The sequence below is a fragment of the Toxorhynchites rutilus genome, chromosome 3, assembly GCF_029784135.1.
Source record: "Toxorhynchites rutilus septentrionalis strain SRP chromosome 3, ASM2978413v1, whole genome shotgun sequence".
Taxonomy (NCBI): Eukaryota; Metazoa; Arthropoda; class Insecta; order Diptera; family Culicidae; genus Toxorhynchites; species Toxorhynchites rutilus.
The window spans coordinates 115,176,492-115,190,624 of record NC_073746.1 but is presented as its reverse complement, the minus strand read 5'-3'; the positions used below and the strand labels follow the sequence as shown (position 1 = coordinate 115,190,624).

The 14,133-nt window shown below is 38.6% G+C and overlaps 1 protein-coding gene across 1 annotated transcript; it reads left to right on the top strand.

Annotated features, from left to right (window-relative positions):
• The first annotated feature begins 674 nt into the window (after positions 1-674).
• On the top strand, positions 675-13,679 carry LOC129773441 (uncharacterized). Its single transcript, XM_055777048.1, has 3 exons — positions 675-745; positions 9,090-9,446; positions 13,034-13,679. Exons 1-3 carry the CDS (start codon positions 675-677, stop codon positions 13,677-13,679), a joined length of 1,074 nt encoding a protein of 357 aa, XP_055633023.1.
• The last annotated feature ends 454 nt before the right edge of the window (positions 13,680-14,133 follow it).

The following is a 14,133-nucleotide window of genomic DNA, read 5'->3' as shown; positions in this document are numbered from 1 at the left end:
GACGGTGGCCAAGCCCTCATTAACGGCCAGGAAGGTTCTGCTGTGTGTTTGGTGGGATTGTCAAGGAATAATCTATTATGAGCTGCTTCCCTATGGCCAAACGCTCAATTCGGACCTGTACTGCCAACAACTGGACCGCTTGAAGGTAGCACTCATGAAGAAGAGGCCATCTTTGATAAACAGAGGCTGCATTGTCTTCCATCAGGACAACGCCAGGCCACACACTTCTTTGGTGACGCGCCAGAAGCTCCGGGAGCTCGGATGGGAGGTTCTGCGATACAAATTAAACACTGCCATAGAAATGAAGCATACATGTCTGCATAATTCAAGAACTGATCAAGCAAACTGAACCGAATTTGGCATTTTTAGAGGGCAAGAAACATTTCTAAAGTAGTTCAACACTCCTCCCACCTTTCTGAGGGGGGGGGGGTAGGGGGTCTGTCATAGAAATGAAACACAAATTTCTGCATAACTCGAGAACTAATCAATCCAAATTAGGCATATGGAGGTTTTAGGGTACAATAAATGTTTCAATGGTGGTTAAACACTGATAACCGTAGTTCGTGCGTGACAACGGTATTTGAAGAAATTTGTGAGACCTCAGATTTCTTTGCTGAATGTTGAAATTCTGTAAAAGTTCTGAGCAATCAATGTGCGACAGTAACAGGTCAGAGATGAAGCAAATTTTGGCCACGTATCGACGATTAGACAAAGAATCCAGTCCGATGAGTTTGCAGCGATCTTTGTAACTGGGGAGGTTGTTGGGATCACTCCAAGGTAGATGCCGTAAAGCAAATTTGACAAATTTGCGTTGGATAGTTTCTAAACGTAGGATGATGTTTTGGTAGTATGGCGACGAAACAATCGTTGCATATTCGAGTATCGAACGGACCAGGGAACAACATACGGCTTTTATACAGTGTATGTCCCTGAAATGTTTTGTGGTACGAAACATAAATCCAAGCATTTTAGATGACTTCGTTGTAGTATATGCAATGTGTTCACGAAAAGTAAGCCTAGAGTCGAGCATAACTCCTAGGTCCTTGACACAACTGACTCGTTGTAATATACGATCCCGCAGCTTATACTCGAAGTGTACTGCAGTGCGTTTACGCGAGAATGATATGATTGAGCATTTGGTGGGATTGAGAGTCATTCTGTTTTTATCACACCACGCAGCAAAGGCGTCGATTTGGGACTGGAGAAATGCCGCGTCTTGTACACTGTGGATTAAATGGTACAGTTTATAATCGTCCGCGTAAGATGATTTTTGGCAATCCAGAACAAAATTGATGTCATTCAGGAAAAGCAGGAAGATGTATGGTCCTAAGTGACATCCTTGTGGAACGCCAGAAGTAACACCAAAAGGCTTGGAGATAGAGTCACCGATTTTGACGGACATCTGCCGATTTACCAAATAGGATTGGAGCCAACTAAGAAAGGAGCCGTTGAAACCAAGACGATTAAGTTTTGCAATGATTATCTGGTGATTGATGGTATCGAAAGCCGCCGAAAAATCGGTGTAAACTGCATCTATTTGATGACGCGACTGTAGAGCACGAGCAATAAACGATGTATAGACAACTAGGTTTGTGGTTGTGGATCGTTTCGGAATGAATCCATGTTGTTGTTCAGCTATGTAACTCTTGCATGTATACGAGATATAATCCAAGACGATGAGTTCGAATAATTTGGATATTGCACATAAGCAAGCGATCCCTCTGTAATTCTGGACCTCTTTCTTACAGCCTTTAAAAACTGGAAATACATAGGCTTTCTTCCATATTTCGGGAAATATGCCAGAATTTAGGGAGCGGTTGAATAGTAGACTCAGTGGGTAAGACAAACTTTCAGCACATTTTTTTCAAAATAACGGAGGGGATACCGTCCGGTCAAGGATTGGAAGAGTGTTTCAGTTTATAGCAAGCGTTTATTCCAAACGGAGAAACATGTCATTTGCAAGTGGTTGAAAAATCTTGAACGAGAATTGTGTCTGAAAATAATCTGATATTATAATGATGAGTTTTGTTAGAAAAACTAGGAATTTTATAGTAAAAGGTAAATTCAATAGGGTCGATTAGAAGATCAATCAATGAACAGTTCTGCGATTGGACCCATGGACTTACTCATAGTAAAAAAACGTAAATGTTTGAAGGTATTGATAACAAAAAACAAATTTTGAGCGGGACGAAGTTTGTCGGGTCAGCTAGTGATATCTATTTCTTAAAATTTGGAAGCTCAAACTGCGCTTGGAATCAACCTTTGCAAGTCAAACGTGTATATGACATATTGCTTCATGATAATGTTTCATCTCATCTCAAACACTATGGTACACAGGCAATTCAAACCAGGAACGAATTTCCGAGGACCGAAAAAAGAACAACGAGCTCTGCGGTTCAATCAACATTAGGCTGCAGTTTTGTTTGTTTTTCAAATTTATTTTCGCTGTTGGCACTCTCGCGCCGATGCAAAATTAAACTCATATTTCCTCCGATGTCGATGATCAGAATTTACGATTCCAATCTCCGGAACAAACCAAGCGCGCTGCACCTCGTTTTTGGCCCGCGCAGGATCTGCTAGCTGGGAAGAAGGGCTGCGAGCGGAGGCCAATTGGAAAATTAAATCCTGTCTTAAATTTGCATAAACGGTTTCCATGGGCCGGAACGACGACGACTCCACGAGACAAAGTAAACAAATTAGATAAATTATTTCATAAAAAATCTCATTTATTTATTTGTTCATTTCGAGATCCTCCACTTCACACGGATTTTTATGGCCAGCTCGTGATCGAGCTGTAGGTTCCGCGGCAATTTTGTGCGCCGCATACAATGTTCGGGTGTTGCACACACTGCTTACCAGGCTTTATGGCATTCTGATGAGAGTTATTTCTGGTACGGAACCACCATTCGAATCATGCAGATTACCTGTTTAACCTGTGATTGGAAGCGCAGAGCGCAGAGCGCATACACACGAGAAAAATCTAATTTAGCTCTGGAAGTTTATTGATTTAAGCACCATAAATTTCCCGTTCCATGGCGAGCAGCTTCGGGAGAGAAAGAGGATCAAGAACGGGATAAACGCAGCCAAAGTATGATTGCTCGTGAAGCTGAAAATGAGTCGCTTGTGCCTCTGCCTCTTCCTGGAGGATGCTGTTTGTTTCAAAAGTTGGAGGGTGAAAAAAGGATACCAGCAATCAGCACAAGAAATATGACGAATGCTTTTTCTTACTCAATCAAATGTCAGTCTGGTCAGTTGCCTCGTCTGTAGAACAAATCGAATTTAGCAGTTGATAATGACCGTGCAGCTCCACGGTGTCTGGACGGAGACTGATGGCAAAATAAAACTACAACGACAAACAAAAAAAACGAGGTGGGCCTCATTTAATCCTTTCTGTTGTTATCGAATGATGCGTTCAAAATGCTGAATCTCGGTGGTTTTTTAATGTCTCATCGGCGGTTAGTGCCGCCGACGGTATTACATCGGCATGTTGGTATTTCCTTCGTCAGTCTTCATTCAGCTGAAATGGATTTATTGGACATGATTATTAATGAACTGCAATTTATTACACTTTGAACTGCCTACCGCAGCGAGAACAGAAGTAAAAGCAAATTTTGCATCAATTGAAATGAAAATAATAAACGCAACCGGAGTGGTTTGTGAATTTGGTGATCGTAAAATAGCACATTCCCAAAGTATTCATGTTCTCAAAAACATGTGTTCGGACCAGGGCTATGCGACGGGAATACTTTTACCTGTTGATTGAGGTGACTGCTCCCGGGAGAGATCAACTCGTGCGTCGAAAAAGATGCTGTCGATTGGTCTCCTGAGGGCGGGTTCCAGATGAAACTAAACATTCAGAAGAATGCGAGCGTCAGAGCGAACGATACACCAACAGCAAAAACGGTGGACAACATTCCATCACGTACCACGCAGTCAACGATTGCAAGAAATCAAACTATGCGGATTCGATTGTGGAATTTCCATATTAGCTTCAACATTTGGAGTGATTTCGGAAAGCATAAATTAATTTAAACAATTTTCACCTCATAACGAAAGCTGGTTTCCAAATCAAGCGTTAATTGGTACACGCTTCGGATAAAGTTATGACGTGATATTAGTATACGTAGTTCTCGCAACTCTGTAATAACGTTACACAAGTTGCGTTCACCATGATGGTGTTTCCGAAGGTTTTTTATATGTTATGAAAAAATACATAAACAAATTGTTTTAGGGATTGTGTCACATTTACCCGAAATCCACTCACCCGAATGCAACAATTGTCCGAATGTAACAGTTACCCGAATCAAACATTTACCCGTAACGAATGTAACATCTACCAGAATGTGACACTTACTCGAAAGAAGAATCTATTCGAATAACAGGCAAATATTATTATGAGGAAGTATTTGTATATTTATTTCTGATCAGTGTTCATTTCCATTCAAGAACTGCCGTAATCTCGCAAAGTGACGCAAACGCCAACATTGACATTTTACTTTTTTTGTTATAGATCGATAAAGAATACCAAATCCTTCCAAACAACTGTGAAAATTTACAGAAATGTGAAAAAATTACCCCGTGAAAGCTTGAAAACGGAGTGGCGCATTTCCACTGTGGTGGGGCCATTTTCCCTATGTTGTGACGTAATTTGAAAGTGATGCGATGTGATTTTTTTATCTGTTCTGATAGAGTACGATGAACGAGCAGGGACAGCAAATTTCACATAACAACATCCTCCGTAATGAACGTTTAGCATAATAAAAGATACTTGGCTTCTTTCTTGTAAAAAACACATTTCCGAAAAGCTTGTCATGCCAAATATTTTAATCAAAAACAGTCCATCCCCATGTAATGTTACTTTTATAATAGCAATTTTGTTTCAGAATTACAAATCATGTACTAGGAAGCTCACAAAACCATGTACTTTAAATTCATAAAATCAAACTCATCTTAAAGTAAAGTTTATCCTAGATTGAAGTGCTGTTCTCACATATAGTTCATAAAGATTAGAACTAAATAGAACTAAAAATTAATGAGTTTGAACATTAATTTAATTGTTGATTACAAGGATTCCCTAATATGTAGTGTCTTTTTTCTTCAGGCATCAAGTGACAAAGGTTCTTGACGATATTTACTTTCCTCGTCTGTTCAATTTCTTTATCGGATAAATTGAAGCTGAGTGTTGCTTGAAGGGTAAATGTCGGATTTGGTGAACAGCTGCACTCTTCTAAATGCTCCAAACGAAACGAAACACATCTTGTAACAAAACTCAAAACATCCTCTCGTAAACTGTATCTGTTTTACTTCGGATAATTTCGGACGGCATTATGCTATTTAACACGGATGGTTTCAATTGCATTTTGAATTCGAAAAAATCGGTGCTGTCCATAATTATTACAATCGGGTTCTCAATTACGTTAACCATGCTACAAAGTTGGGAAAGTGTGTGAATTTTTCTCCCTGATGCTTCCTGATGCTTCGCTCAACGGCAGCATGTTGGAAAAAATAATTGGAAACAGATTCTCACATACTTTGATGGATGAACGCCAATCGGTTGTGGAAACAGTGATTTAAATATGCTGTTTCCACAACTAACTGGCGTTGGTAGCATAGCTTAAATAAAACTGCTTTTTTTTTCAAAAATCAAACCGATGGCAATGTTTTTCCATGGTGGAGGCGATCTGGCATAGTGGTAACATCCATGCCTCTCACGCTAAAGGTCACGAGTTCAATTCTCACTCCCGACATTCTTCCAAAAATGGAAGTAAAAAGTGACGAACCAGCCAAATGAGTTGAAAATCACTATAATACAGATAAAAAAAAAAATGTTTTTCCATCAACAATTCACATTTTGTACAGATCAGATTTTCGTAATGTACGCGTATGCTGATTATACATGCAATTTTACAAAAAGCCCCGTACTGAAAATTCTTACCTCTGGCGCTTGCGTCACTTTGCGAGATTACGGCAGAGAAGTATGTTCGTGGGTGCAATTTTAGAAATAGTGGCGTTGAGCAAAATCCTTTTCAAAATAATGAAAGAAATCAAAAATATTGATAAGAAAAGAAAGAATGCAGTTTTATAACGTATTATGAAGTTTGTTCATTCATATGGATGGCGCAGCCAGTTTACTTAAAAAAATTTGGTACATACGTATTATGGCACTGAAGTGGAATTTTAATTATGAATTTATTTTTCCGCAATTAAATTTATTCTGAGATCAAAATACATGACATGTATGATTAACCGGGCAAACGTTATGCACCAGGTAAACGTATGCCGTTCGACGCTCGCTAACGCTCGGTCGGACCTGACTAAAGGATCGTCTCCTATGTTTCAAACAAATCGGGCAATCGGTGAAACACAGGTTTGCTTGCGAGAGGCCGCCGCTTCCGATGGCGGGTCGGCGGCCGACTCAGATTGCGTCACCTCGGCGGCTTGGTGCCGCCTCGATTCCATATCCTCGTTGAATGGGCACTTCGCCCTATAGATGGGCAAAACGGTTCGTTTCAGTGAGCGGCTCAGTGACGTGCGCTCAATAAAAAGAGCCGGCTCATTTGAGCGGCTCGACGGCTCTTTTCAAGAACTGGTTTATTCGGATATGTAAATAATGCAAGACGTAAAAAATAATGTTTAAAACAATAATCAGTGCAGAGAAATGTAAAAATATTACTTTACTGAAGGTTTTCTCTGATATATTTCCATCACAATGATCTTCTTTGTTTTTTTATTTATAAACATTATCTTTTCAATGTTATCTGATGAAAGTCTACTACATCTTTCACTGCAAACTTGTCTTGTTTTCGGAAAAACTCGCTCACATGGTACTGAAGTCGCCGGAACACATAATATTTTCAAAAAAAAAAAGATAGAGCTGCGGAGAGATAGATTTCCTTTCATTCCACCGGAACGAAGGGTCGCTTAGTCTCAGCAAATGTGGTTCCGCTAAATGATTATCTACAATGGATGTTGCAGCAGCTTTTGGATCATGTGAGGATCGAAGATTGCCAACCAATGCATCAAACTCCTCCCATACAGATGACAGCGCTTCATCACCAACGATTTGTGGTAGTTTCGTAAATGTGTATTCTATGTATGTCATTATTAGCATCCTTAACGACTGGTGTGCATAGTTGTGTTTTCTGTTACCCCCAAAACCTTTCTGCTTGAAACAAGGATCTAACAGCATTGGTTAGGCTACTAATTCGTCTAACTCAAGATTTGTAAATCACTTTACCAGCTCAGAAATCAATTCATTACACAGCTTTTTTATAATCACTAGAACTGATTTCTCTTGATCCATATAATGTTGATCATGTCAAATTATCAGTCGGGAGAGTATAGCAGTTTTCGATAAAGACACAGTTTTCTCCCCGTTTTATATCTCAAACGTTTTTAAAATATTTCGAATGGAATGTTTTCATAATTAGCTATATTATATTAGTCGCATCATTTCATTCGATACAGAAGAAATGTAGTCTACCATTTAGTAACGGTCGCCATTCTGGATTTACATTTTTCATGAATAACTGTGTTCTACTAGTCAAGTACTTTCATTTGATACCCATATTGATGAGGTTTTGGCAAAATATGTAGTCTGTCATTTTATAACGACCGCCATCTTGGATTTCCATTTTACATAAATAAATGTGTCCTACTAGTAAAGTACTTTCATTAGATACCCATATTGAGGGGGTTTTGAAAAAATACATATTTCGCCATTTTGGATTTATATTTTTCATAAATAACTGTGATCTACTAGGCAAGCCCTTTCATTTGATACCCATATTGATGGAGTTTTGACGAAATTAGTAGTCTGTCATTTTATAACGGCCGCCATCTTGGATTTCCTTGAATGGCGTTAACGTTCCCTGTGGAACTTTTGCCATCTCAACGTATGCATTAACTAGCGTCATTTATTAATACTTAGTTGAGATTTTCTAAGCCAAATAACACGCCTTGAATGTATTCCGAGGGGCAAGCTCTAGAATACGCGTGATCACAGTGCAAGTCGAAGGAAATTTCTTTGACGAAAAAATCCCCCGGCCAGAACGGGAATCGAACCCGAACACCCGGCATGATAATGTGAGACGCTAGCGTCTTGGATTTCCATTTTACATAAATAACTATGTCCTACTAGTCAAGTACTTTCATTAGATACTCATATTGAGGGGGTTTTGAAAAAAAATACATGTTTCGCCATTTTGAGGTGGCGGCCATTTTGGATTTACATTTTTCATAAATAACTGCGATCTACTAGTCAATTCCTTTCATTTGATACCCATATTGATGTGGTTTTGGCAAAATATGTAGTCTGTCATTTTATAACGGCCGCTATCTTGGATTTCCACTTTACATAAATAACTATGTCCTACTAATCAAGTCCTTTCATCCCATATTTATGGGGTTTCGAGAAAATATGTAATCCGCCAAAATTTACAAACATACAAACAGTTAAATGAAACCGCTTAAAAAACAGCACGGGAAACATATATTTCTTCCGCACTGCCGCAAGCCACTGTTCGTCAGAACAAGGGTCCGATTCACGGTTCTTTATCAATATGCCGGCTCTTAAAAGAAACACGGTTCTTTTATGAACCGTACTTCTTTTTTGAACCGTGGTTCTAAAATGAACGGCTCTTAAATGAACCGCGGTTCAAAAAGAGCCACGGCTCATAAAAGAACCGTGGGTCTTTTTTGAACCGTGGTTCATTCAAGAGCCGTTCATTTGAGAGCTGCGGCTCTTTTTTAAAGAACCGTGGATCGTACGCTATTTCTGATGTACCGGCTCAAATGAGCGGCTCGTGAGCGCTCGCCCATCTTTACTTCGCCCCCATTACATCGATCTCAGAATAAATTTCATCACGAAAAAATTTACTATAATAATTTCATCACGAAATAATACTATAATAAATAGAAGTAGATAATAAAAGAGCCGCGAACACGAGGTTCGACCTCTTTTTCCGATCGCAAGTCAAAGTGTATTATCGAGATGTATCAGGCCAATAGAGACAAAACAGCTGATCTGATCTGAAGAGACTTAAAGAGAATTTTGTAACCATGTACCATCTATAATTATGTCATTCCAGATTGTGCCTCGCGACGAAGGGGCAAGCAGACTTACGAATACATGATTTGAGACAAAATCGTGTAATAATTCTTCCATTAGGACCAGCAAGGATTAGTCACAGTTATTTGAGGATTGTCCATCCCATTGAGTTAGACCCCATCGAAGAAGTTGTAAATGACCTTTTCACAAAAGTTCAAGTAATTGTAACGCAAGATCAAATATTAAGTCCCATGTTAGAAGCAAAAATAGAGAAACTCATGTTAACGTTCAAAAAGCTTAGTCCAATGAACAATAGAACAAAACGATGGGATAGTTTAGGTAGGGCCTGGAAATACATTTCTGAGAGGCCTGACGCTGACGATGTAAGAGCAGGCTTGTATGCGGGGACCGTCATTGACACAATTTTCATAACGTTCACCGCCTTTTGTCACCTACGTTCTTGAATACGAGTTCATTCGACATTCCTGTAAAAAAATGTCATATAACACACGACATTTGTATTTGAGATTTATTTGAGACGCCACATCATCAAAAGCATTTTTCGTTCAATACTCGTTCACAATTCGCGAATAAACAACAAACAGAATACATAATCGATGCGGAAAAGTTCATTCTTATTCATAATTTTTATTTTAAAAGTGTGTTCATTTCCCCTGAAAATTTATTATTGTTATTGTCACTTCCCAAACTCGGAAAACGAAGCACAATGTCATCAACGCGAATTGGAGAGACAACTATTATGGTGGTAATCAGTGTTGCCACATAATCATCCTTACTGGGAGGGTTAATAATATTTTCAGTTTTACTCTTTCCTTCGAAAATCTGTCGTTGCTGAGCCAATTTAGAAGCTTAGCGTTGTTGTTGTTACAATCAGCTTGACGATTTCCGAGAAGTCAAATATAGTAAGAATATTGAACACGAGCTATCGAAAATGCGAACAAACCGAAAATAATATGATTGGATTACGGAGTCATTTCACTTTTAGAGCACGGTATTTGTTTTCCAACTCTTGCAAATTCTCATCATAGAAACCTAGAAACGCTTCTAATACTACCTCGATTCTTGTTGGATTGTGAAAGTTTCTGGAGTTCAACATCGCAGCAGCATTGAGTGTCGAATTATTGAAATCGCATCTTTTACTTATTTGATCGACCAATCCCACCTGTCATAAACATTGAAAAAATCAGTATCAATCAGTACTTTAGGACAAAAAACTGTAATCTGCACCTTCATGAATAAATTATTTCAAAAAAAAATTTAAAAATCTGTAGCTTTTCAGATAAATCTGTACTTGTGGCAACACTGGTGGTAACGACAAACGCAGATTATCTTTCATCGATGCTCTTCCTGAATAAAATCGACCGTTTTCTAACCGCTGAGCATTGTTCGTAAAGTTGAATTCTTAAACTAATTCGAAAGATTCTCAAATATGGCGACATCCGGAGAGAAGAAAAACTTCAGGAGTATTTTAAAAGAAGTGTGTACAGTGTTTGAAAATGGATTTGTGGTTTGCTCGATTGATGCATCGCTAAATTGCAAATATCGGCAGGCGCAGCAAAATTTTGATTCAGGAAATTTTATCCGTCACATTAGAACTGAACATCCCACGCTTGCGAAGGTTCGGGGTTTGTTCAAGGAAGATACCGAAGTGCCATCGAAGAAGCGTAAAATTTCTAGGAAACTGGTGGCCATCGACCGACAAACTGTAATCGAGGCAGTTATCAAACTCGTTACTGTGCACCATGTTCCACTCAGTTGCGTGGAATGGGATGGTCTTAAATTACTACTTAATCCACTTTGCAATGCTTTAAATATTAACATTAACCGGGCCAAACTTGTTGAACATTTGACCACAAGTGCAGTTAAAGTACGTGAGGCCATCAAGATTGAAGTTAGGGGAAAACTGGTATGTCTGAAAATAGACTGTGCAACGAAACATGGACGCCACATCTTAGGAGTCAATATACAATTTTTTGATCATGAACGACAAGAAGTAATAATAAGAACTATCGGTAAGAATATTTGAGTGGTTATTCGAGTACATCTATACTACAAACAATATCTTACAGGAATGCTGGAAATCACGGAAAGACACACTGCAAAGGTTCTGAAAACAAAGACCGAGGAGATGCTGGCAGAATACGAAATAAGTGTGGATCAAATCTTCACAGTTACCTGTGATAACGGAAGCAACATGATTGCAGCCGTTAAGCAGTTGCAATCATATCTGCAAACGATGCCTTTTCCGATCGATGATGGAGAAGACGAAGATACAGACAATCTCCAAGATTGGTCTGATGCTATGGAGCGAGAATTTTATAACAGCATTACTTTAGTAAGATGCGCCGTGCATACCTTGCAGCTCGCTGTCATGGACGTGATAAAATTCAATGATGCTGAAATCCGGTCGTGCACGATGGTTGCCAAAAGTTGTCAAAAAATTCAGTATAAATCCGTTTTTGAGCTCCATAAACAACCACTGTCTCCTCTTTACTCGAAAACACGTTGGAACGGCGTCTTTCAGATGATAGAATTTTACAGTAAGCACGAAGCTTTCTTCCGTGACCTGGGTTCGCAATACCCGGAATTGAGTATGACCGTTGAATTTGAAGCATAAATATATCCTAAAATTCATTATAACTTTCAGATCTTGCGGAACAATGAGGATTCATTCACGAATACGTGGCAGCATTCGCACCCGTTTCCGAGGCTACCAAAAATATGCAAGTTGTGCATACATCGCTGCCGGACTTTTACCTAGTGTGGATCAAAACTGTAATGGAGGTCGGAAAAATAAAAGAAAACCGTTTCACAGAGTCATTGTCCATGGCATTATTCAGCCGGTTAACCCAACGAAAGGAAAGCATGATCTTTAAAGCAGCTCTATTGATTGATCCACGCTTCAATTACCTCAACTCTTCATTGTTTTCCATCGACGAAAAATAAGAAGTTCGAGTGAGTAAAAATAATGAACATATCATGACTCCTATGTGTAGATTTGAAGCTTATTCTTTACATTCTTTACAGATTCATCGTTGCAACATGGAACAGATTGAACAATACTTGAAACCAAACCATGAATCAGATAGCTGTACCGGTTAATGTTCAACTGCCGAGCAACCAGGATGATCCAAATATTAATGTCGACGCTTTCCTAACAGAAATGTTCAGAGGTTCGCTTCCTGAGCCAGGAGCCTCGCAAACATCAGAAAACTCCTTCCTTCGACAGCTCAGTGCCTTGGATTTTGAACCGCATCAGAACCATTCCTTTGATCTAAGAAAACATTGGCTCTCACGTTGAGGAACACATCCTGAACTGTATGAAATTGCAATGCTTTTACTCTCAGTACAATCCAATCAAATCTCTGTGGAACGCTCTTTCAGAGCGCTGTGTTTAGTACTGTCAGATAAACGCACAAAGATGAGCGATGACCACCTCGAAGATATCTTGCTCATAAAACTCAACAGACAGCTTCTTGATAAAATTATACCTAATCTCTATAATTGGTATAAGAGGAACTATAAGCAGCCAGTTATGAACAAGTATTTTATATGTTTCACACATGCAGAAATGTAACATTTTTTTAGAAAAAAAAAACAAACCGATCAATATGTACATATCTAACAATAATTATATTCTTATTTTTTTAAAAATAAAGTATAATTGAACACATAAATAATACGGTATGCAGAATAAGGCGGCAGCTTCTGCTGGAAATTGTATTTACAATACAGCACCCTGCTAGTGGCCTCTTCCTATCAGCTCGGATGATGCCAACATCACAGGGTTTAAAAATTAGAAAAGTACCTACATCTCAGCTGACGCTACTGTTAGTAGGGTTCAGAGCCAATCAAACCGAAACATTTTTGGTTGCGTTCACAGTGATGAACCGGCTCTGACATGATATTTTTGGTATGCGTGAACGTCACCGAAAATGTGGACTGTTTACAACTCTGTGTAAGAACAATCAATTCGACAATCAACAATATTGTCAAAGAAGAAAATAAGCAAATCAAAATAAATACAGGAATAGATTCTAAAATTAGGAATATAACTAGAGCAATTAACGTTCTGATATCCAATCACGAGAACCTGACATCGAAGATCAACAAAGGATTCAATTCAGTAAACTTGCTATTCAACATAGACGAGCTAACGCAGCAAATCGAAACCATCGAGGAAGCAATAACTTTGGCCCGCTTCAACATTCCTAGCAGTCGTTTAATCAGCCTTACCGAACTAACCGTTGCACGAAATGTCCTAAGAAATCAAGGAATCGACGTGACTATGGCAGAGCAAGTATTAGAAATCGCAAAATCGTATGTCTTTACCATTGAAAACTCGATTGAATACACTCTGAGGATCCCAATGCTAGTGAACGAAATCTATAGCCTTTATCAAGTCGAATCAGTCATTTCAAACGGAGCTAGGATTCACCTTCAATACAACTGTTATTTGAACGGAACAACCCCATACTCTTCGAAAACGATGTGTGACCGGAAAATGGAGCATTTCATATGCTACTCCTCGCAATTAGAACCCCCAACCAAATGTGTAGAAAAGCTGATGAGTGGTTCTTCGGCACAGTGTTCTATGGAGAAAGTCTAACAATTTTTTTCTAATAATTTTCTAACAATTTTCTTTATTTCGTCAAACTATTACATATTACAAACAAATTACATACATTACATTACAATTACAATATACTTAATGAATAATTTATAGCTATATTTATGAAAATCAATTATAAGAGGTATCATGTCTTTAGTATTAATAATAAATTACGAACTGCAACGCAGCAAACATGTATGACAAAACTGTAATTCACGAATACAATGATCTTTCAGTCAATGACTTTTTCAATAATGTTTTCGTCATTGTCACATCAATTACATTACTGTACTTATTGTACGTTCTCATCATTCTAGTAAGTGGACCATTCATAGCATATAAAGTTCGAAACGAAGTTGGTTTGAACATATTCCGTGCTCGCAAGGCTCGTGTTGGTGCATAAAAATTTAGATTTTCAAGTTAAGTTTTCAGAGCTAATCCTGTGTGAAAC